Source organism: Salmo trutta, chromosome 20, assembly GCF_901001165.1.
Source record: "Salmo trutta chromosome 20, fSalTru1.1, whole genome shotgun sequence".
Classification (NCBI taxonomy): Eukaryota; Metazoa; Chordata; class Actinopteri; order Salmoniformes; family Salmonidae; genus Salmo; species Salmo trutta.
The window spans coordinates 14,519,021-14,540,680 of NC_042976.1; the positions used below are offsets into that span (position 1 = coordinate 14,519,021).

General features: G+C 41.6%; 1 protein-coding gene across 22 annotated transcripts in view; it reads right to left on the minus strand.

The window, feature by feature from the left end:
- Positions 1-21,660, minus strand: part of LOC115155595 (nebulin) — a 99,969-nt gene that overhangs the window by 59,131 nt on the left and 19,178 nt on the right. For 17 of the 22 annotated variants that reach the window (XM_029702339.1, XM_029702361.1, XM_029702352.1 and 14 more), the window contains 43 exons: positions 21,508-21,606; positions 20,468-20,572; positions 20,012-20,119; positions 19,764-19,877; positions 19,271-19,468; positions 18,914-19,021; positions 18,590-18,688; positions 18,238-18,342; positions 17,903-18,010; positions 16,619-16,930; positions 15,446-15,652; positions 15,158-15,262; positions 12,660-12,767; positions 12,213-12,524; positions 11,796-12,002; positions 11,586-11,690; positions 11,288-11,395; positions 9,056-9,367; positions 8,744-8,950; positions 8,522-8,626; positions 8,251-8,358; positions 7,737-8,048; positions 7,360-7,566; positions 7,137-7,241; positions 6,937-7,044; positions 6,539-6,850; positions 6,248-6,451; positions 5,945-6,049; positions 5,655-5,762; positions 5,211-5,522; positions 4,921-5,124; positions 4,618-4,722; positions 4,331-4,438; positions 3,887-4,198; positions 3,596-3,799; positions 3,293-3,397; positions 3,002-3,109; positions 2,558-2,869; positions 2,268-2,471; positions 1,965-2,069; positions 1,741-1,848; positions 1,313-1,624; positions 954-1,157 (listed from right to left, as the gene is read on the minus strand). In XM_029702339.1, the coding sequence (XP_029558199.1) occupies positions 954-1,157; positions 1,313-1,624; positions 1,741-1,848; positions 1,965-2,069; positions 2,268-2,471; positions 2,558-2,869; positions 3,002-3,109; positions 3,293-3,397; positions 3,596-3,799; positions 3,887-4,198; positions 4,331-4,438; positions 4,618-4,722; positions 4,921-5,124; positions 5,211-5,522; positions 5,655-5,762; positions 5,945-6,049; positions 6,248-6,451; positions 6,539-6,850; positions 6,937-7,044; positions 7,137-7,241; positions 7,360-7,566; positions 7,737-8,048; positions 8,251-8,358; positions 8,522-8,626; positions 8,744-8,950; positions 9,056-9,367; positions 11,288-11,395; positions 11,586-11,690; positions 11,796-12,002; positions 12,213-12,524; positions 12,660-12,767; positions 15,158-15,262; positions 15,446-15,652; positions 16,619-16,930; positions 17,903-18,010; positions 18,238-18,342; positions 18,590-18,688; positions 18,914-19,021; positions 19,271-19,468; positions 19,764-19,877; positions 20,012-20,119; positions 20,468-20,572; positions 21,508-21,606 (7,404 nt within the window). The remainder of the gene's footprint in view (positions 1-953; positions 1,158-1,312; positions 1,625-1,740; positions 1,849-1,964; positions 2,070-2,267; positions 2,472-2,557; positions 2,870-3,001; positions 3,110-3,292; positions 3,398-3,595; positions 3,800-3,886; positions 4,199-4,330; positions 4,439-4,617; positions 4,723-4,920; positions 5,125-5,210; positions 5,523-5,654; positions 5,763-5,944; positions 6,050-6,247; positions 6,452-6,538; positions 6,851-6,936; positions 7,045-7,136; positions 7,242-7,359; positions 7,567-7,736; positions 8,049-8,250; positions 8,359-8,521; positions 8,627-8,743; positions 8,951-9,055; positions 9,368-11,287; positions 11,396-11,585; positions 11,691-11,795; positions 12,003-12,212; positions 12,525-12,659; positions 12,768-15,157; positions 15,263-15,445; positions 15,653-16,618; positions 16,931-17,902; positions 18,011-18,237; positions 18,343-18,589; positions 18,689-18,913; positions 19,022-19,270; positions 19,469-19,763; positions 19,878-20,011; positions 20,120-20,467; positions 20,573-21,507; positions 21,607-21,660) is intronic. The other 5 variants (XM_029702355.1, XM_029702354.1, XM_029702353.1 and 2 more) reach the window with 5 other exon arrangements.

The window sequence follows — 21,660 nt, forward strand, 5'->3', positions numbered from 1 at the left end:
CCGTACGGGAGTTGCAGCGATGAGACAAGACTGTAACTACCAATTGGATACCACGAAAAAGGGGTAAAAAATGTAATAAAAATTGCAATCGATAAAATGCAATTGTGTTTGTTCACACTTCTCCAGCATGCCAGTGGCCATTGAAGGTGAGCATTTTCCCACTGAAGTCGGTTACAACGCTGAACTGCAGTCAGGTCAAGACCCTGGTGAGGATGACGAGATGAGCTTCCCTGAGACGGTTTATGATAATATGTGCAGAAATTCTTTGGTTGTGCAAACCCATAGTTTCATCAGCTGTCCGGGTGCCTCATCTCAGACCATCCCGCAGGTGAAGAAGCTGGATGTGGAGGTCCTGGGTTGCCGTGGTTACACGTGATCTGCGGTTGTGAGGCCGGTTGGACGTACTGCCATATTCTCTAAAACGACGTTGGAGGCGATAGAGAAACGATAGAGAAATTAACATTAAATTCTCTGGCAACAGCTCTGGTGGACATTCCTGCAATCAGCATGTCAATTGAACACTCCCCTCAAAACTTAAGACATCTGTGGCATTGTGTTGTGTGACAAAACTGCACATTTTAGAGGTGCCCCTGTGGTGCCCCTGTGTAATGATCATGCTTGTTGATATGCCACACCTGTCAGGTGGATGGATTATCTTGGCAAAGGAGAAATGCTCACTAACAAGGATGTAAACAAATTTGGGCACAAAATTTTAGAGATATAAGGTTTTGTGTGAATGGAAAATTTGTGCTAGTGAAACATGGGACCAACACTTAACATGTTGCGTTTCTATTTTGTTCAGTGTAATTATCTATTTATTAGATAGGGTATTAGGCTTGATGTTGAGGTGGACATTGTTATTTCAGCAGCTCCATAAAAAAAATTCAAATATATGTTATTGTATTGATTTCTGGTGTAACAGGAAACTGCGTCGTTAGTTGGAATAAGTTTACCTTGTTCATGATCTGGCCGTTATGTTTGGCCAGAACGATATCCATGCCGTCGAGTGGGCTTTTGAAGTCCAGAGTGCTGGGATGCTGGCGGTATTTCTTCTCACTCAAGATCTCGCCGGCCTTCTTGGCTTTTTCCACATCAAGTGAGCCAGTGGGGACCCATCCAATTCCCCTGAGCCACTTCATGTCTGCCCTGTACACCGCCTAAGAGGGATAGCATACTCCCATTACCTGTTGCAATCTCTAATCTTTTATCACTGGGTTTGACCAGTCCTGGATGTTTCATTAACAATATGATGAAAAATGTAACAGGAAAGAGGTCTTGGAATTGAAAATAATACAGAACTTTTGAAACATACCTCACTTGCTATGTCATAGACATGTCTGGCATGGACAACATCAGTGGAGTCTGGCAGACAAGTCCAGTTGTGCAGGTGAGTTCTGTAGTTGAAGTCGTTGACCTGGATCTGGTTCTTCTTGCACAACTCAAAGGCTATCATGTCCAATGGGAGATGGAACTTGGTCTTGGACTGGTGAAAGTCCTTCTTGTACAAAGCATCACTGGCAATCTTGGCTGAGTTCAGAGCCAGCACGAGCAGAGGGTCATCCTCGACGCAGCGGGCTCCAATGTGGTGGCCAATTTGCTTGCGGTAGCTTGACTTGTACTTGTGCTACACCGAACCAAAAAGGTTGCATGTAGTAAGGATTTCAGTAAATAAAAGTTAAACACAGTACTGATATAGTTAATTCCTTTGTGATAACATGTGATAACAAAATAAGTACTTACATCACTGATAATTTCCCTGCCGTGCTTGGCTGCGATGATAGAAATGGCATCATTGCGCATATCATAGCCCTTCTTCTTATCCTCTACCATTGCTTTCCTGTATTGGTTCTGTATGAAGAAGAAAATAAACATCCACAGATGTTATTGTATATCTCCACAATAAGTTTTATTTTTGAATGTTTGCATTCATCAGCAGGGTTACCTTTGTGCTATCATTTACTTACCCAACTGTAGTTGGACTTGTTTGCATTGGCCAAAACAATGTCCATCGCATCTGGCATAATGTGGTTCTTGGTCTTGTCCTTCTCCCACGCCTCAGTGTAAGCTTGCTGCAATAATGAGTTACAAGTTCAAACTAACAGCGTGAAGTGCCTATTCATATAAATGGCTGAAATGTAATGCAAAGTTGGGGAGATCAGATTACCTTAAAGCACGTTTAAATGATGGAATCATTATTTGAATATAATCTACCAGGGGAAACATTCAAAGGCAAATTATTAATAAAGATATACCAGTTAGTCAAATACCTTGTTGGCATTATCATTATTTTGTTTAGCCAAAACCATTCCAATGTCTTGAACTGAGCTGGTGAACTTGAAGTTGCTTGGGTGCTGACGATACAGCTTCTCACTCAGGACCTCGGCAGCTTTCCTTGCCTTCTCAACATCAAGTGAGCCGATGGGAACCCATCCGATACCTTGCAGGATCTTGAGATCAGCCTTATACACAACCTAGATACAACAATACCACAATGGTCAAAATGGATGGAATAAAGACAATTACACTGGAAAACATGATCTAGTTAATTCATACTTACATCACTTGCTATGTCATAGACATGTCTGGCATGGACAACATCAGTGGAGTCTGGCAGACAGGTCCAGTTGTGCAGACGAGTTACATATTTGGCATGGTTGACCTGGATCTGGTTCTTCTTGGCCAACTCAAAGGCTATCATGTCCAATGGGAGATGGAACTTGGTCTTGGACTGGTGAAAGTCCTTCTTGTACAAAGCATCACTGGCAATCTTGGCTGAGTTAATAGCCAGCATGAGCAGAGGGTCTTCCTCGACGCAGCGGGCTCCAATGTGGTGGCCAACCTGCTTACGGTAGCTAGTCTTGTACTTGTGCTACAGAAGGCAAATATGAAATGGCAGTGTTGAGGATTGTCTTTATTCTACAGATGTACATTTGATATATTGCATCATGAAAGAGTAAAGAAATGGAATCGCTTATGATGGATAGATGTTCAATGAACTTACATCACTGATAATTTCCCTGCCGTGCTTGGCTGCGATGATAGAAATGGCATCATTGCGCATATCATAGCCCTTCTTCTTATCCTCTACCATTGCTTTCCTGTATTGGTTCTGTATGAGAAAAAAAAATCCATAGACATGGGAATTTAAAATCAAATCACAAATTATTTAAAGTGCCTTAAACAAAGTCACAACACACTTACAGAAAAAACTAAACAAAAACAATAAGTATTTTTTTCTTTACAAATGTTTACATTCATAAAGATGGTTACCTTTGTGCAATCAGTTACTTACCCAACTGTAGTTGGACTTGTTTGCATTGGCCAAAACAATGTCCATCGCATCTGGCATAATGTGGTTCTTGGTCTTGTCCTTCTCCCACGCCTCAGTGTAAGCTTGCTGCAATAATGAGTTTCAAGTTCAAACTAACAGCGTGAAGTGCCTATTCATATAAATGGCTGAAATATAATGCAAAGTTGGGGAGATCAGATTACCTTAAAGCACGTTTAAATGATGGAATCATTATTTGAATATAATCTACAAGGGGAAACATTCAAAGGCAAATTATTAATAAAGATATATCAGTTAAACAAATACCTTGTTGGCATTATCATTATTTTGTTTAGCCAAAACCATTCCAATGTCTTGAACTGAGCTGGTGAACTTGAAGTTGCTTGGGTGCTGACGATACAGCTTCTCACTCAGGACCTCGGCAGCTTTCTTTGCCTTCTCAACATCAAGTGAGCCAATGGGAACCCATCCGATACCTTGCAGGATCTTTAGATCAGCCTTATACACAGCCTAGATACAACAATACCACAATGGTCAAAATGGATGGAATAAAGACAATTACACTGGAAAAACATGATCTAGTTAATTCATACTTACATCACTTGCTATGTCATAGACATGTCTGGCATGGACAACATCAGTGGAGTCTGGCAGACAGGTCCAGTTGTGCAGATGAGTTACATATTTGGCATGGTTGACCTGGATCTGGTTCTTCTTGGCCAACTCAAAGGCTATCATGTCCAATGGGAGATGGAACTTGGTCTTGGACTGGTGAAAGTCCTTCTTGTACAAAGCATCACTGGCAATCTTGGCTGAGTTAATAGCCAGCATGAGCAGAGGGTCTTCCTCGACGCAGCGGGCTCCAATGTGGTGGCCAACCTGCTTACGGTAGCTAGTCTTGTACTTGTGCTACAGAAGGCAAATATGAAATGGCAGTGTTGAGGATTGTCTTTATTCTACAGATGTACATTTGATATATTGCATCATGAAAGAGTAAAGAAATGGAATCGCTTATGATGGATAGATGTTCAATGAACTTACATCACTGATAATTTCCCTGCCGTGCTTGGCTGCGATGATAGAAATGGCATCATTGCGCATATCATAGCCCTTCTTCTTATCCTCTACCATTGCTTTCCTGTATTGGTTCTGTATGAGAAAAAAAAATCCATAGACATGGGAATTTAAAATCAATCACAAACTATTTAAAGTGCCTTAAACAAAGTCACAACACACTTACAGAAAAAACTAAACAAAAACAATAAGTATTTTTTTTACAAATGTTTACATTCATCAAGATGGTTACCTTTGTGCAATCAGTTACTTACCCAACTGTAGTTGGACTTGTTTGCATTGGCCAAAACAATGTCCATCGCATCTGGCATAATGTGGTTCTTGGTCTTGTCCTTCTCCCACGCCTCAGTGTAAGCTTGCTGCAATAATGAGTTTCAAGTTAAAACTAACAGCGTGAAGTGCTTATTCATATAAATGGCTGAAATATAATGCAAAGTTGGGGAGATCAGATTACTTTAAAGCAGGTTTAAATGATGGAATCATTATTTGAATATAATCTACCAGGGGAAACATTTAAAGGCAAATTATTAATAAAGATATACCAGTTAGTCAAATACCTTGTTGGCATTATCATTATTTTGTTTAGCCAAAACCATTCCAATGTCTTGAACTGAGCTGGTGAACTTGAAGTTGCTTGGGTGCTGACGATACAGCTTCTCACTCAGGACCTCGGCAGCTTTCCTTGCCTTCTCAACATCAAGTGAGCCGATGGGAACCCATCCGATACCTTGCAGGCTCTTGAGATCAGCCTTATACACAGCCTAGATACAACAATACCACAATGGTCAAAATGGATGGAATAAAGACAATTACACTGGAAAACATGATCTAGTTAATTCATACTTACATCACTCGCTATGTCATAGACATGTCTGGCATGGACAACATCAGTGGAGTCTGGCAGACAGGTCCAGTTGTGCAGATGAGTTACATATTTGGCATGGTTGACCTGGATCTGGTTCTTCTTGGCCAACTCAAAGGCCATCATGTCCAATGGGAGATGGAACTTGGTCTTGGACTGGTGAAAGTCCTTCTTGTACAGAGCATCACTGGCAATCTTGGCTGAGTTAATAGCCAGCATGAGCAGAGGGTCTTCCTCGACGCAGCGGGCTCCAATGTGGTGGCCAACCTGCTTACGGTAGCTAGTCTTGTACTTGTGCTACAGAAGGCAAATATGAAATGGCAGTGTTGAGGATTGTCTTTATTTTCCAGATGTACATTTTATGTATTGTGTCATGAAAGAGTAAAGAAATGGAATCGCTTATGATGGATAGATGTTCAATGAACTTACATCACTGATAATGTCCCTGCCGTGCTTGGCTGCGATGATAGAAATGGCATCATTGCGCATATCATAGCCCTTCTTCTTATCCTCTACCATTGCTTTCCTGTATTGGTTCTGTATGAGAAAAAAAAATCCATAGACATAGGAATTTAAAATCAATCACAAACTATTTAAAGTGCCTTAAACAAAGTCACAACACACTTACAGAAAAAACTAAACAAAAACAATAAGTATTTTTTTCTTTACAAATGTTTACATTCATCAAGATGGTTACCTTTATGCAATCAGTTACTTACCCAACTGTAGTTGGACTTGTTTGCATTGGCCAAAACAATGTCCATCGCATCTGGCATAATGTGGTTCTTGGTCTTGTCCTTCTCCCACGCCTCAGTGTAAGCTTGCTGCAATAATGAGTTACAAGTTCAAACTAACAGCGTGAAGTGCCTATTCATATAAATGGCTGAAATATAATGCAAAGTTGGGGAGATCAGATTACTTTAAAGCAGGTTTAAATGATGGAATCATTATTTGAATATAATCTACCAGGGGAAACATTCAAATGCAAATTATTAATAAAGATATACCAGTTAGTCAAATACCTTGTTGGCATTATCATTATTTTGTTTAGCCAAAACCATTCCAATGTCTTGAACTGAGCTGGTGAACTTGAAGTTGCTTGGGTGCTGACGATACAGCTTCTCACTCAGGACCTCGGCAGCTTTCCTTGCCTTCTCAACATCAAGTGAGCCGATGGGAACCCATCCGATACCTTGCAGGCTCTTGATTTCAGCCTTATACACAGCCTAGACACAACAATACCACAATGGTCAAAATGGATGGAATAAAGACAATTACACTGGAAAAACATGATCTAGTTAATTCATACTTACATCACTTGCTATGTCATAGACATGTCTGGCATGGACAACATCAGTGGAGTCTGGCAGACAGGTCCAGTTGTGCAGTCGAGTTACATATTTGGCATGGTTGACCTGGATCTGGTTCTTCTTGGCCAACTCAAAGGCTATCATGTCCAATGGGAGATGGAACTTGGTCTTGGACTGGTGAAAGTCCTTTTTGTACAGAGCATCACTGGCAATCTTGGCTGAGTTAATAGCCAGCATGAGCAAAGGGTCTTCCTCGACGCAGCGGGCTCCAATGTGGTGGCCAACCTGCTTACGGTAGCCAGCCCTGTATTTGAACTAAATAAATTAAATTGAGATAGTTAGGTTTCATTCAAATTCTGAAGTTCACACACCATTTATTCAATAGACAGTTTTTCACTTACATCGCTAGCAATAGATGTGCCCTGTTTGGCTGCCAGGATTGCAATAGCATCATTGCGCAGGTCATAACCCTTCTTCTTGTCCTGTTCATTGGCAAGCTTATATAATGTCTGTACAGGAGGAATAAAAAACATGTTTTGAGTGAATTAGGACAATGCAGCCTAAATAAACACTGCAATGAGGTGTGGAAGGTATGACTTACAGCACTGCAGTTAATCTTGTTGGCTCTGGCCAACACCACCTCCATTGAGTCTGGCATGATGTGGACAGAAGTCTTATCCTTATTCCAGGCGTCAACGTATGTTTGCTATAAGACAGATATACTTGTTATTGTTTGGATGTATTACCATGTATTTGTATTGTATACATTATAATATATACAGTTGAACATATGTGTATAGACATTCAGTAGATACAGTAGATACCTTGTTCATGATTGCATTGTTAGCATTGGCCAGGACGACATCCATGGAGTGCATGTCCTTGGTGAACTTAAAGCTGCTGGGGTGTTGGCGGTACAGTTTCTCACTGCCAATCAGGCCAGCTGTTTTGGCTTTCTCTACATCCAGAGAACCAATGGGAATCCATCCTGTGCCTTTGACGCTTGTCTCATAGTCACTTTTGTACAAATTCTGCAGAAAAAGGCAATAACATAACCAAACTTTTCTCACAGATTTAGATGTGTCTTAATAGCTCAGAATCTGGGAATGGTTAAATAATTCTGAGAGAAAACATGTATTGTATACAAAAACATGTTTTGTTCTGTTTGTTTTTATAGTATTATGAGTCAAATCATACTTACATCACTGGCGATCGTCTGCATCTGCTTAGCCAACTCCACGTTCATGGCATCAGCAAGCACAGTGTAGTGGTGTTGGATCTTCCTGTAGCCAGCAAAGGTCTGCACTGTGGAGGCGTGCTTAGCATGTACAACACTCATCATGTCAACTGGAGAGTGGTACTTCAGCTTGGACTTGTGGTAGTCCTTCTTGTAGTTCTTGTCACTCTGCAACCTGGCCACCTCCATGTAGTGCACCAGCAAGGGGTCATCCTGAAGATTGCGGCAGCCGATTTGTTTTCCCCTATTCATCCGGTGACTCAGCTTGTACTTGTACTGTGTAAATAAACAACAACAGTTTATTATTCCCAGGACAAATATTTAGCTTTGATGAAGATGACTTTATTGTATACAAGATCCAATGGAAATTCTACTTCTGCTTTATCCCAACCCCTCCGATAGACATGCATTCATACAGAGGTTGGAGCAGATTGTAAAATGGTTTTAAAGCCTTTTATTGCTGGTCTGAGTCACTCACGTCACTGGCGATTTTGGTGCCCTGCTTGGCAGCCTGGATGGCGATGGCATCAACCTTCAAGTCGTAACCATTCTTATACATCTTCGCCAGACCTGCTTTGTAGGTTTTCTGGAATGGAGGAGATACAATTTATTAAAATATGACCAAAAATAACATTTGCTAAATAATTCAAATTCCAAGAGATATTTCAAAGTTATATTGCAAAAGCATGATGCATTACAAAGAGGAATATTTTGAGGGTAACTTACATGTTTGAAAAAGGTAGCCTTACCTGACTCATGTTGATAGCATTAGCCTTGGCCAGGACAATCTCAGGGGCATCTGGCATCACATGGACTGTGAGCTTGTCATTGTGCCATTGTTTGGTGTATTCTTGCTGCAATGTCATTGGTACAAACACAGATCAATTATAACATTAGGACAAATGAGAAAACATCACATTTTACACTATGTGTTTTTTATTTCAAATATGGCGTTATGGTTTATAGTGTACCTTGTTCATGATTTTGTTGTTGTCAGTGGCCAGGACAATGTCCATAGAGTCCATCAGCTTCTTGAACTGGAAGTTAGAGGGGTGCGTACGGTACTTTTGTTCACTCTGGATGTCCCCGCCAACCTTTGCAAGTTCCACCGGCAATGAGCCAATAGGAATCCATCCTGTTCCTCTCACAGAGTTGTTCCAGTCAGACTTGTACTCATACTGGGGAATGAACCAAACACAAATGAATGAAGTATTTGATACCCACAAGCGTGTTAACAGAAAACACCCCTAGCACTAGGCAGAAGTCACATGAACAGTACTCACGTCACTGGAACTGGCATTCATGGTGCGAGCCAACGCAAGGTTCATGGAGTCAGCGGTAAGAGTGTAGTGGTGTTGGATCTTCCTGTAGCCAGCAAAGGTCTGCACTTTGGAGGCGTGCTTGGCATGTTCAAGACTCATCATGTCAACTGGAGAGTGGTACTTCAGCTTGGACTTGTGGTAGTCCTTCTTGTAGTTCTTGTCACTCTGCATCTTAGCCACCTCCATGTAGTGCACCAACAAGGGGTCATCCTGAAGATTGCGGCAGCCGATTTGTTTGCCCTTTCCCTTCACATAGTCTTTCTTGTACTGGATCTGAAAGGTAGAAGTAAAAGAATAATCAGACAATCTGATACTATTGGACGTAGCAACATTGTTGTGGACTACATACTGTATAGCTCTTTCTGTCCTCCTGGGCCCAGTTTTTCTAAAGTGATCTATCTGGATTTTGCCTAGCGGATAGGATTAAATGCATATAAATACAATGAATAGAACAGGAGTCCCTATTCAAGACAGTGGCATTGTTAACAAGCACGCACCCATAAAGGAAATGAGAATTAAAAACAGGTTTAGACCCTGGTTCGATCGTGATCTGGCAGAGTTACTCCACATCAAGAATTCCATTTGGCAAAAGGCTCAGAACTCAAATAGTCAGGGTGACTGGCTCTCATTCTGGCAAATGAGAAATAAGTGAACTCATGCTATCCGGAAGGCCAAAGTTAGTTACTTTAAGAAGCAGTTCTCTCTCTGTGGGTCTAACCCCACGAAGTTCTGGAAAACAGTGAAAGATCTGGAGAATAAGACCTGGAGACGAGTATGAAAATGTATGCACTCACTATTGTAAGTCGCTATGGATAAGAGCGTCTGCTAAATTACTAGAATGTAAATGTAAACTCCTCCTCACAGCTGCCCATGTCCCTTAATGTTGATAATGTGGTTGTTACTGACAAGGAGCACATGGCTGAGCTCTTTAATCACCACTTCATTAAGTCAGGATTCCTATTTGACTCAGCCATGCCTCCTTGCCCGTCCTCATGTCCCAGTCCTTCTAATGTGACTAGCCCTGGTGCTTCTCCCTCTTTTTCCCCTGCCCTGCTACAAAGTTTTTCCCTGCAGGAAGTCACTGAGTCTGAGGTGCTAAAGGAGCTCCATAAACTTGACCCCAAAAAAAACATCTGGGTCAGATGGTTTAGATCCTTTCTTCTTTAAGGTTGCAGCCCTTATCTTCGCCGAGCCTATCTCTGACCTTTTAACCTGTCTCTCCTCTCTGGGGAGGTTCCCAGTGCTTGGAAGGCAGCCACAGTACGTCCTTTATTTAAAGGGGGAGATCAAGCTGATCCTAACAGTTACAGGCCAATTTCTATCTTGCCCTGTTAATCAAAAATGTTGGAAGAAACGTGTCAATAATCAACTGACTGGCTTTCTTGATGTCTATAGTGTTCTCTCTGGTATGAAATCTGATTCCCACTTAGGTTATGGATGTGTCACTGCAACCTTAAAGGTTGTGAAGGATGTCACCACTGCTCTTGATTCTAAGCAATGTTGTGCTGCTATTTTTATTGACTTGGCCAAAGCTTTTGATACGGTAGACCATTCCATTCTTGTGGGTCGGTTAAAGAGTATTGGTGTCTGAGGGGTCTTAGGCCTGGTTTGCTAACTACCTCTCTCACTACCGCTCTCTGAAGTGTGTAAAGTTAGAACATCTGCTGTCACAGCCACTGCCTGTCACCAAGGGAGTACCCCAAGGCTCGATCCTAGGCCCACGCTCTTCTCAATTTACATCAACAACATAGCTCAGGCAGTAGGAAGCTCTCTCATCCATTTATATGTAGATGATACAGTATTATACTTAGCTGGCCCCTCCTCTGATTTTTTGGTAAACGCTCTACAACAAAGCTTTCTTAGTGTCCAACAAGCTTTCTCTGCCCTTATCCTTGTTCTGAACACCTCTTAAACAAAGGTCATGTGGTTCGGTAAGAAGAACGCTTGATGTGTGTTTTGTCCTACATTCTTATTTTTTATCCAAACACCGGTCACCACAAGATGCCTTTTGCCCTTTTGATAGGCTGTCATTGTAAATAAGACTTTGTTTTTATTTGATTTTTCTAGTTAAATAAAGGTCAAAAAATAACATTAATGATTTGTCCGTTGTATTCATTCTATTTCTATGTGTTTAATCCGATAGGAGAAATCCAGGTACATCACTTTAGAAAAACGGGTTTATTGTGTCCTTACATCACTGGCAATATGTCTGCCGTGCTTAGCATGGATGACAGAGATAGCATCTGGCCTTATGTCGTATCCTTTGGCAATATCTTCCACCCACTTGTGCTTGTAGTGAGACTAGGAGAAAACAAAGAAACCACAGTCAAACACAGTAAAACTTGTACATCTTTAAAATGTAAGAGAAATTGAGACTGTGTGTGTGTTTGTGTGTGAGTGTATGTATGTGTGTGTGAGTGAGTGTAGGTATGTGTGTGTGTGACTGTGTATGCCTGTGTGTGTCTGTGTGTGTAAGTGTGTGTGTACTGACCTCGCTCATGGTCTGAGCGTTGCACTTGGCCTGGAGGAACTGGGGGCTGTCTGCAGGCAGGTTGTACGTGTGCTTGAACTTCTCACCAGATGCTCTGTATGAAGCCTTCAAAGAGAGACAGTACCAGGTAATCACATTCAACATCCATATTAGGGAATAAATACTCACATTTGATCCTAATAAACGATAAACAAAGTTATTTTTTCTTACATCATCAAGTAGCTTGGTATTGGTCATGGCCAGGGCCATGTTCATCTGGCCAGTCAGACTGGTGAACTTCAGGGTGCTGGGGTGCACACGGTAGCCTTGCTCATCACGGGCTGCCATGGCTGTCTTAGCCAACTCCACCTGCATAGAGCCAATAGGAACCCAGCCAGAACCCCTGCACATGTTGTTGTAGTCAGACTTGTAGGCGTTCTGTAGAGACACACAGGGAAACAGGAAATGTATCACAACAGGTATTAGAACAGGTATCAGGGTAGGTATCAGGACAGGGCATGTAGGTATCAGGACAGGTATCAGGACAGGACAGGTATAAGGACAGGTCAGGTATAAGGACAGGTATCAGGACAGGACAGATATCAGGACCGATATCAGGGCAGGTATCAGGTATTGAAATGAACTCACATTGCTCTGAATCTCCATCATGGTGCGAGCCAGCTGAACAGGCATAGCCTCAGGGAGAAGAGTGTAGTTGTGAAGGCTCTTCCTGTAGCCAGCAAAGGTCTGCGCTGCGGAGGCGTGCTTAGCATGCACAAGACTCATCATGTCAACTGGAGAGTGGTACTTCAGCTTGGACTTGTGGTAGTCTTTCTTGTAGTTCTGCTCACTCTGCATTTTAGCCACCTCCATGTAGTGCACCAGCAAGGGGTCGTCCTTAACATTGCGGAAGCCGACATGCTTGCCTCTTCCCTTCTCGTACGCCAGCTTATACTTGTACTGTACAGGAAATACAATGATGAATGTAAATACCACGAATAACATGACATGATTATGGTCAATTATGACCAATAAACCCAAATACAGATTTCCAATTCCTTCCAATTCTTCCACTTCCTTCCAATTCATACGTACATTGCTGGCAATATTAGTGCAGGCCCTGGCAGCGATGATGGGGATGGCATCTGCCTTCACCTGATGTCCTTTGAGAATGTCTTGACGGTGAGCATATGTGTAATAGTTCTGTGATGAGGAGAAAGAGAAATAAACACATTACTTACAGTCATGAGCACATTTCAATTAATGCAAAATGGTCAATGAATATGTGTATATTAAGTGTACTTAAAAGCATTCATAATTATATACACACTCAGTAGCCAGTTTATTAGGTACACCAACCAGTACACGAAAATGGTTCGCTCCTACAGACAGTGAGTCAGGTGGCCGTGGCTTGCTATATAAAGCAGGCAGACAGGCATCCAGTTACTGTTGGATTGAACGTTAGAATGGGCAAAACAAGTGACCTAAGTGACTTTGAGCGTGGTATGATCATTGATGCCAGGCGCGTCGGTTCCAGTCTCTCAGAAACAGCCAACCTCCTGGGGTTTTCACAAACGACAGTGTCTAGGGTTATCCGAGAATGGTACGACAAACACAAAACATCCAGTCAGCCGCAGTGCTGTGGGCGAACACAGATCGTTGATGGGAACTCGAAGGAGAATGGCGAGAATCATGCAAGCTGACAGGCGGGCCACAAACAGGCAAATAACGGCGCAGTACAACAGTGGTGTGCAGAACGACATCTCAGAACGCACAACTTGTCGGTCCTTGTGCAGGATGGGCTATTACGACCACACCGGGTTCCACTCCTATCATCTAAAAACAACAAAAAGCGGCTCCAGTGGGCACCAACACTGGATAATTGATGAGTGGAAAAACATTGCTTAGTCCTACGAATCCTGGTTCCTGTTGTGTCATGCTGATGGCAGAGTCAGGATTTGGTGTATGCAGCATGTATGGCCCCATCCTGGCTGGTGTCAACGGTACAGGCTGGTGGTGGTGGTGTGAGGAATGTTTTCCTGGCACACAATAGGTTCCGGGATACCAATTGAGCAACGTTTCAACGCCACACCTTGTAGAATCTATCCCCAAAGGCTGTTCTGGAGGCAATGGGAGGTACGACCTGGTACACCTAATAAACTGGTATGAACTCACTGTGAAATGTACAGTAACTTACTGGAAGCAATTGGCCAGTATGTTACTGTCATTTATTTTACAGTACAGCTCCTGTTGTCCATTTTATGGTAATCCATTTTACAGTACCAAAAATGTATATTACTGGATTTACTCATGCAGCGACACCTTACCAAGTGTTCTAAGTTTTCATTTTTACATTTACATTTTGGTCATTTGCCTAGTAAAATAAAGGTTAAATAAATAAAAATAAATACATTTAGTGGGCGTTCTTGTCCTTAGCAACTTATTGTCAGCGCATTCAACCAAGGTTGATAAAAAAACACATATCACAGTCATAGCAAGTAAAACGTTTCTGTAACCGTTACTGAAAATGTTGTTGTAGTTAAGGATAAATTGTTCTTCAAAATAATTATAGTTACAACAAGATATCTTATGATATATGTCTGACTGTCCAAAATAATACTGAGATATTCACGGTAACTAGATGCCAGAGCAATGAAAAACAGTACAATACAATAGAATTGACTACTAAACTGTAAGAAAATAATTTCTACACTATTTTAAGTGATTAGAGCAAGTAGGTTGGCTGTAGGCATTTCCATATTACAGCATATTAATGAGTACTAGTTATGTTATGTCATCTGCATTACTAGAGGCCTAAACAAAGGCTTCCAAACAGTCTGTGATTACAGGGCAAAACAGATCAAATGGACATGGGTCAATATTCAACCATTTAAAGGTTTAAGACCCACTACCACTGTGATCTGTTCTCTATATACATTTAATGGTTAGGGAATTACTACCACATATAACTTCAATTGTTACAGCACTCTCACTAACAGGTGCAACAAATAGAGGCTCTTACAAGACATGCCTCAAAATATGAGTGAGAAACAACATTACCATGCACCCATTAGAGTTCAAAAGGTTTCTGGCACTGCAGAAATGTCAGATGGTACTGTATTGGGAATTAAAGTAAGTTACTGGCAGCAATTGGCCAGTAAGTTACTGTCGAGTTTCAGGACAAGGTTTGTAGAATTCCTAAAATACAGTATATTACCGTATTCTGTGGAGGTACAGCATTCTCACTCACGGATGCAACAAATATAGGCTCTTACATGGCACGCTTTAAAATATGTTCATTAACAGACTCTTTCCCCGCCCACAACATTTTCCCACAATGCACCATAATTAATACTGTAAAACACATTTACAGTATTTTACTGTGCATTCTATGGTAATCTACTGTATTCAGTTTATACAGTAAGTTACTGATAAAATTACAAAAATGGCTAACAGTTCTGTGATCATCCAACATGTAACCAACTATATAGTAATACAGGCACATGGCATGGATAATTAATATATATGGGTATTGAATGTGTATAATAGCATAGTTGTATAATAGTATGGACAGTGATCAACATGTAACCAACCTTGCTGATGTTGACAGCATTGCATTTGGCTTGCATAAACTCTGGTGCATCTGCAGGGAGATTGTAAGTGTGCAGGAACTTCTCTCCACTGGCTTTATATTCTTGCTGCAAAAACATAACATCATTACACCATATATTTCAATCAACAGTTTTGTTCAGTTCAGTTGAATTCAATTCGGTGCAACACAAACAAGACATTTCAACAAAACATATTAAATAGACAAATTCAATTCAATGGACAACTAGATATCTGATTGGTGGCCTTTCTAGTAAGTAAGTACTACTCACAACATTCATGATCTTTTGGTTATGCTTGCACAGCTCCATATTCATGCCGTCCATCTTGCTGGTGAATTTAAAGTTTTCAGGGTGCTGCCTGTACTTTTGCTCATCCAGAACAGCCCCGGCCTGCTTGGCTAGCTCCACAGGAATGGAGCCGATGGGGATCCAGCCAGTTCCCTTCACAGAGTTCTCCCAATCCGCTTTGTAGTTCACCTGCATCCGGCAAGGGGAAGAAACCACGTGAGAAATGCTGCAAATTGCCACTACTGTAAAAACCAAAGATGCAGCATTACAACTTACAAGTTGAAGTACTTTTCAAATCAGGCTAGTAGAAAATGTGCCTAACTAGCCCAACTAGCCCACCAGGCGAGTGAAATTTTGTCTTTTGAAATACTGCGTGGCACAGATTTGACGAGTAGTAGAATATCACCTGGGCTAGTAGAATGTCACTTGGGCTAGTAAAAATGTCACCTGGGCTAGTAAAATGTCACCGGGGCTAGTAGAATGTCACCGGGGCTAGCAGAATGTTACCGGGGCTAGCAGAATGTCACCAGGGCTAGTAGAATGTCACCGGGGCTAGTAGAATGTCACCGGGGCTAGTAGAATGTCACTGGGGCTAGCAGAATGTCACCGGGGCTAGCAGAATGTCACCAGGGCTAGTAGAATGTCACCGGGGCTAGTAGAATGTCACCGGGGCTAGTAGAATGTCACCGGGGCTAGTAGAATGTCACCGGGGCTAGTAGAATGTCACCGGGGCTAGTAGAATGTCACCGGGCTAGCAGAATGTCACCGGGCTAGCAGAATGTCACCGGGGCTAGTAGAATGTCACCGGGGCTAGTAGAATGTCACCGGGCTAGCAGAATGTCACCGGGCTAGCAGAATGTCACTGGATCTAGTAGAATGTCACCGGGGCTAGTAGAATGTAACCGGGGCTAGTAGAATGTAACCGGGGCTAGTAGAATGTCACCGGGGCTAGTAGAATGTCACCGGGGCTAGTAGAATGTAACCGGGGCTAGTAGAATGTCACCGGGGCTAGTAGAATGTCACCGGGGCTAGTAGAATGTAACTGGGGCTAGTAGAATGCAACCTGTGCTGGTAGAAAATCACAGTCTACTAGCCCTTCAGGCCAGTGCAGGAAATCCTTTTGTTCTTTCCCTGTGTAGGAGTCAAACTACTTACATCACTGGCATTGGTGTTCATGGTGCGAGCCAGCTCAAGGTTCATGGACCCAGGCAGAAGACTGTAGTGGTGTTGGATCTTCCTGTAGCCAGCAAAGGTCTGCACTGTGGAGGCGTGCTTAGCATGTACAACACTCATCATGTCAACTGGAGAGTGGTACTTCAGCTTGGACTTGTGGTAGTCCTTCTTGTAGTTCTTGTCACTCTGCAACCTGGCCACCTCCATGTAGTGCACCAGCAAGGGGTCATCCTGAAGATTGCGGCAGCCGATTTGTTTGCCCTTTCCCTTCACATAGTCTTTTTTATACTGGATCTGAAAGGAAGAAGTAAAAGAATAATCAGACGTGACACTATTCAACGTAGCCTACATGTGGACTAAATACTGTATAGCCCCCACCCAGTACCCTGCCCTGAAGTTAATACAGTGTGACCACCTGGTTACTCGACCATGCACCGTAGAGGCTGCTGCCCTATGTACATAGTCATGGAACACTGGCCACTTTAATAATGGAATGCTGGTCACAGTTTAAACAATATTTACATACTGTTGTACCCACTTCATATGTACAGTATATAATATACTGAAATGTTCCGTATTGACTGACCTTCATGTTAAAGTATTGATGGACTGTCGTTTCTCTTTGCTTATTTGAGCTGCTCTTGCCATAATATGAACTTGGTATTTTACCAAATAGGGCTATCTCCTGTATATACCACCCCTACTGTACCTTGTCACAACATAAGTGATTGTCCCAAATGCATTAAGAAGGAAAGAAATTCCACAAATGAACTTTGAACAAGGCACACCTGTTAATTGAAATGCATTCCATTTCATGAAGCTGGTTGAGAGAATGCCAAGAGTGTGCAAAGCTGTCATCAAGGCAAAGGGTGGCTATTTTGAAGAATCTCAAATATAAAATATATTTTGATTTGTTTAACACTTTTTGGTTAATTCATGATTCCATATGTGTTATTTCATAGTTCTACAATGTCGAAAATAGTAAAATAAAGAAAAACCCTTGAATGAATAGGTGTGTCCAAAACTGTTGACTGGTACTGTATATATATATATTTATACTCCGGACTCAGACATTGCTCATCCTAATATTTCTATATTTCTTAATTCCATTCTTTTACTTTTAAATGTGTGTGTATTGTTAGATATTACTGCACTGTTGGAGCTAGGAACACAAACATTTCGCTACACAAACACATCTACTAAATATGTATATGCGACCAAACAAATTTGATTTGATGTTGTCCTGGCAATTTATTGTGTCCTTACATCACTGGCAATATGTCTGCCGTGCTTAGCATGGATGACAGAGATAGCATCTGGCCTCATGTCGTAGCCCTTTGCAATGGTTTCCTCCCAGCTCTGCTTGTAGTAGTTCTGAAATAAATCAATACGGTAAATGAATACACTATTTCCATGAGACACTAATATAACACAGTAAATGTATGTAGCACACACCCAAGAAGGCACAGCAGCATTAAGAGGAAAGATGTCTAAACACTGTAGAGTAGTGGGCAGACGACAATAATAAGATAATACGTTTGATAATTCATTAAATGAAATATGAATATAAGGCACAAGTTATCAGTCTTGGTCAACAATACCTTGCTGATGTTGTAGGCGTTGCATTTGGCCTGAAGGAACTGGGGGTCATCATGGGGCAGAGAGTACTTCTGGTGGATCTCCTCAAGACCCTTCTTGTAGTGAAGCTGAGAGGGAAGAAGAATACTAATTAAAATGAGTAGCTACACAAACACATATTTCTAGATATTACTGATATCAAAAAAGTTTTAGATTTGTACTAAGTTCAATACAGTACGTAACCTTCATGAATTACCCAGTTACCTCGACACAGAAGCTCAGATGAAATAGCTTTTTCATCCAGCACTGAGATGAATCTGTGTTTGGGAATGAAGACAGATCACAATGTCCATACTATCATCCAATAAAACTCACATCACTCCTCATTATCTGGTTGACCTGGGCCTGCATCATGACGGGGTGATCAGCGATGGAGGTGAAGGGGACAGTGTCTGGGTGCTGACGGTACTTTCTCTGAAGTGGAGGATCAAGGGTACAAATATTATGTCAAAGCAGATTAAACCAATTTTTATGTGTTTTTAAATTGTCAAGGCGACAAAAGACTTTACACAATTAAAAATATATTACAACTAATACTGTTTTTATTGTGAGAGCTCTGGTGAGTATGGCTTCCTGTGTATTCACTGCATTATGACAAATAGACCACTAAATTAAACTAGATCATGTACTGGTAGCTACCTCATTGAGGATATCTCCAGCTTTCTTGGCCTTCTCCACTTCCATGGAGCCGAAGGCGACCCAACCAGTGCCCTTGGTGGAGTTGTTGTAGTCTGAATGGTATTCATTCTGTAGTGAAGGAAGGAGTCATAAAGTAGTGTGAGAATTACTTTCATTATACTTACACTGTGTATAATGCTCCAATGCTATTATAACCTTTTCCCCAGATGTTTACTAGGATGAAACAAAACCAAACCAATCAATTAATGAACAAATTAATTAACAAATCAATGAATCTATTAGATCAATCAATCTGACCAATCAATCAATTAGATCAATCAATCAATCAATTTGATCAATCCATCAGATCAATCTTACGTCACTCTGGATGATGTTGGCCTTCTTGGCCAGGTCCAGGGACATGGCGTCATGAGGCAGGAGGTAGCGGTTGTGGATGGTTCTGTAGCCGGTCATGCTGGCGATGCCCTGGGACTTCTTGGCCAGGGTGTTAGACATCATGTCCAGTGTGGTGATGTACTTGGTTTTTGTCTTCTCATAGTTCTTCTTGTACTCGCGCTGTGGAGAGAGTTTGAGAGAATTAGAAGGTGAGGCACGACATTCTCTCCATGACAAAAAAGTGTTACTTAATATAAAGTTCAGACGAGTCACAGTGAGCCCTAATAGACCTTTCACACTGACAGACACAGTCATCTTCTTTCAGTTTTATACCACAACTCAGTGGAATTTACTTTATTAGGTTTATTTGACAGGGACAATGTACATTAACTAACATTTTTGTAAATGTGCCAGATTATGATAGACGGCTAATTTGTAGTCTAATCTGTCATCCCTGGGAAGGAAAATGACTTACATCACTCTGGATTTTGGCCACGTGGATAGAGTGCAGAATCTTGGGGTCATCATGGATGCTGAGGGCTCCCACCATCTTTCCCTTGTTCTTCTCAAATTCCTTCTTGTATTTGACCTGAGGGCAAAGATCAAAGATCATGTCAAGGCCTTTACTACACAGGATACAAAAGGAAACAGTCAGCATTGATCAGTATGAACAATAACATTACATGTATGTGTAGATGTTCATTTCAGTGCATGCCTACTCACATCACTCGCTATGTTTGTGTGGGCACGGGCTGCAAGGATCGAGATAGCATCACCCTTGACCTCGAACTGCTTGGCTTTCACTTTCTCCCAATCATACCTATAACAACTCTGCACAGAGGGAATAAATACATTTAGGATATTAGTATCATACAATTAAAGATCAGGACGGTTTATCCAATGAGGGTCAACAATAACCGAATACAATGACTGTGAAATTGTCAATACAAGCACATCATTTTCAAATCATCTGATAACAAATTCAATTAACTGTATTCAAACTATAACTGTATACATTTTAACATTATCTACAGTATCATCAACAGAACATTACCTGCAGTATCATCAACAGAACATTATCACAAACAGAACATTTTCTACATAATCACCAACAGAACATTTTCTACATTATCACCAACAGAACATGACCTACATTATCATCAACAGAATTACACTTACATCACTAAGGTTATATGCATTGGCTCTGGACTGGATGAAGAAGGGGTAGTCTGGGGGCAGGGCACACTTAAACTTATCCAACTCATACGCTGCGTGATAGTTGAGCTGGAAAACAGAAGAAGAACCACATGAATACACATGAAAATACAGTATAGTCAGGTAAAAATGTACTGTTGGCAGTGCATAGAGCTGAGTAGAGCTATAGGGACTCCTTGTGGACAAGATGAGTACTACCGGGGTTATTTCACACCACTAGAGGGCAGTGCTGCCTGTCTGTGAGGTGTGTGAGACCAAGAGTTGTCTGAACTGTCAGCCCCCCCCCATTAGACTAGGGGTTATTTTCACCAGACTGAACGCATGTTGCTATTAATACTCCAGAGAGAGAGATAGGGCTCTCTGGTTTCCATGGCGTTTGCAGGAAGACAGCTGGGTTATGTGGGGCTCCCGAGTGGCGTAATGGTCTAAGGCACTGCATCTCAGTTTTATTCAATTGTTTTATGTCACCTTGATTTAACCAAGTAGGCCAGTTGAGAACAAGTTCTCATTTACAACTGCGACCTGGCAATGCTAGAGGCGTCACTACAGACACTCTGTTTCGAATCCAGGAAGTATCCAAACAGGCCGTGATCGGGAGTTCCATAGAGCGGCGCACAATTGGCCCAGCGTCGTCCGGGTTTGGCCGGGGTAGGCCATCATTATAAATAAGAATTTGTTCTTAATTAACTGACTTGCCTAGTTAAAAAAAGGTTAAATAAACAAAATAAAAAAAATGTGCTGTGTAGATGAATGAGCACATTTTCAGGCAACAGCTATCAAGAACCTTTAGTGTCATGGCAACGGCTCAACCGACGTCTCTTTTCTAGCATTTGTTTATAAACTCTTAACAAAATGATGTCACATATATTTAACAGGTTGTCTCACGGAGGTCAAAATACCTATTTTCTAAGCTAGACAGACAGATGTAATTGTAATTCCATAGCGTAACTAGTTAATTTTGAACTTAATAGTCGTATAAGGTGTCGTAAAGGTTGAATACATACGTCACTCAGCTGTTTGGCGTTGATGGCGGCTTGCACTTGAACAGGCGAGTCTGTCACTTGCGTAAACTTCACCGTACCCGGATGTTGCCGGTACACTTTCTGCAAAATGAAACAACACACATGAAAGATGTCATTTATAAACTGGATGGTTCG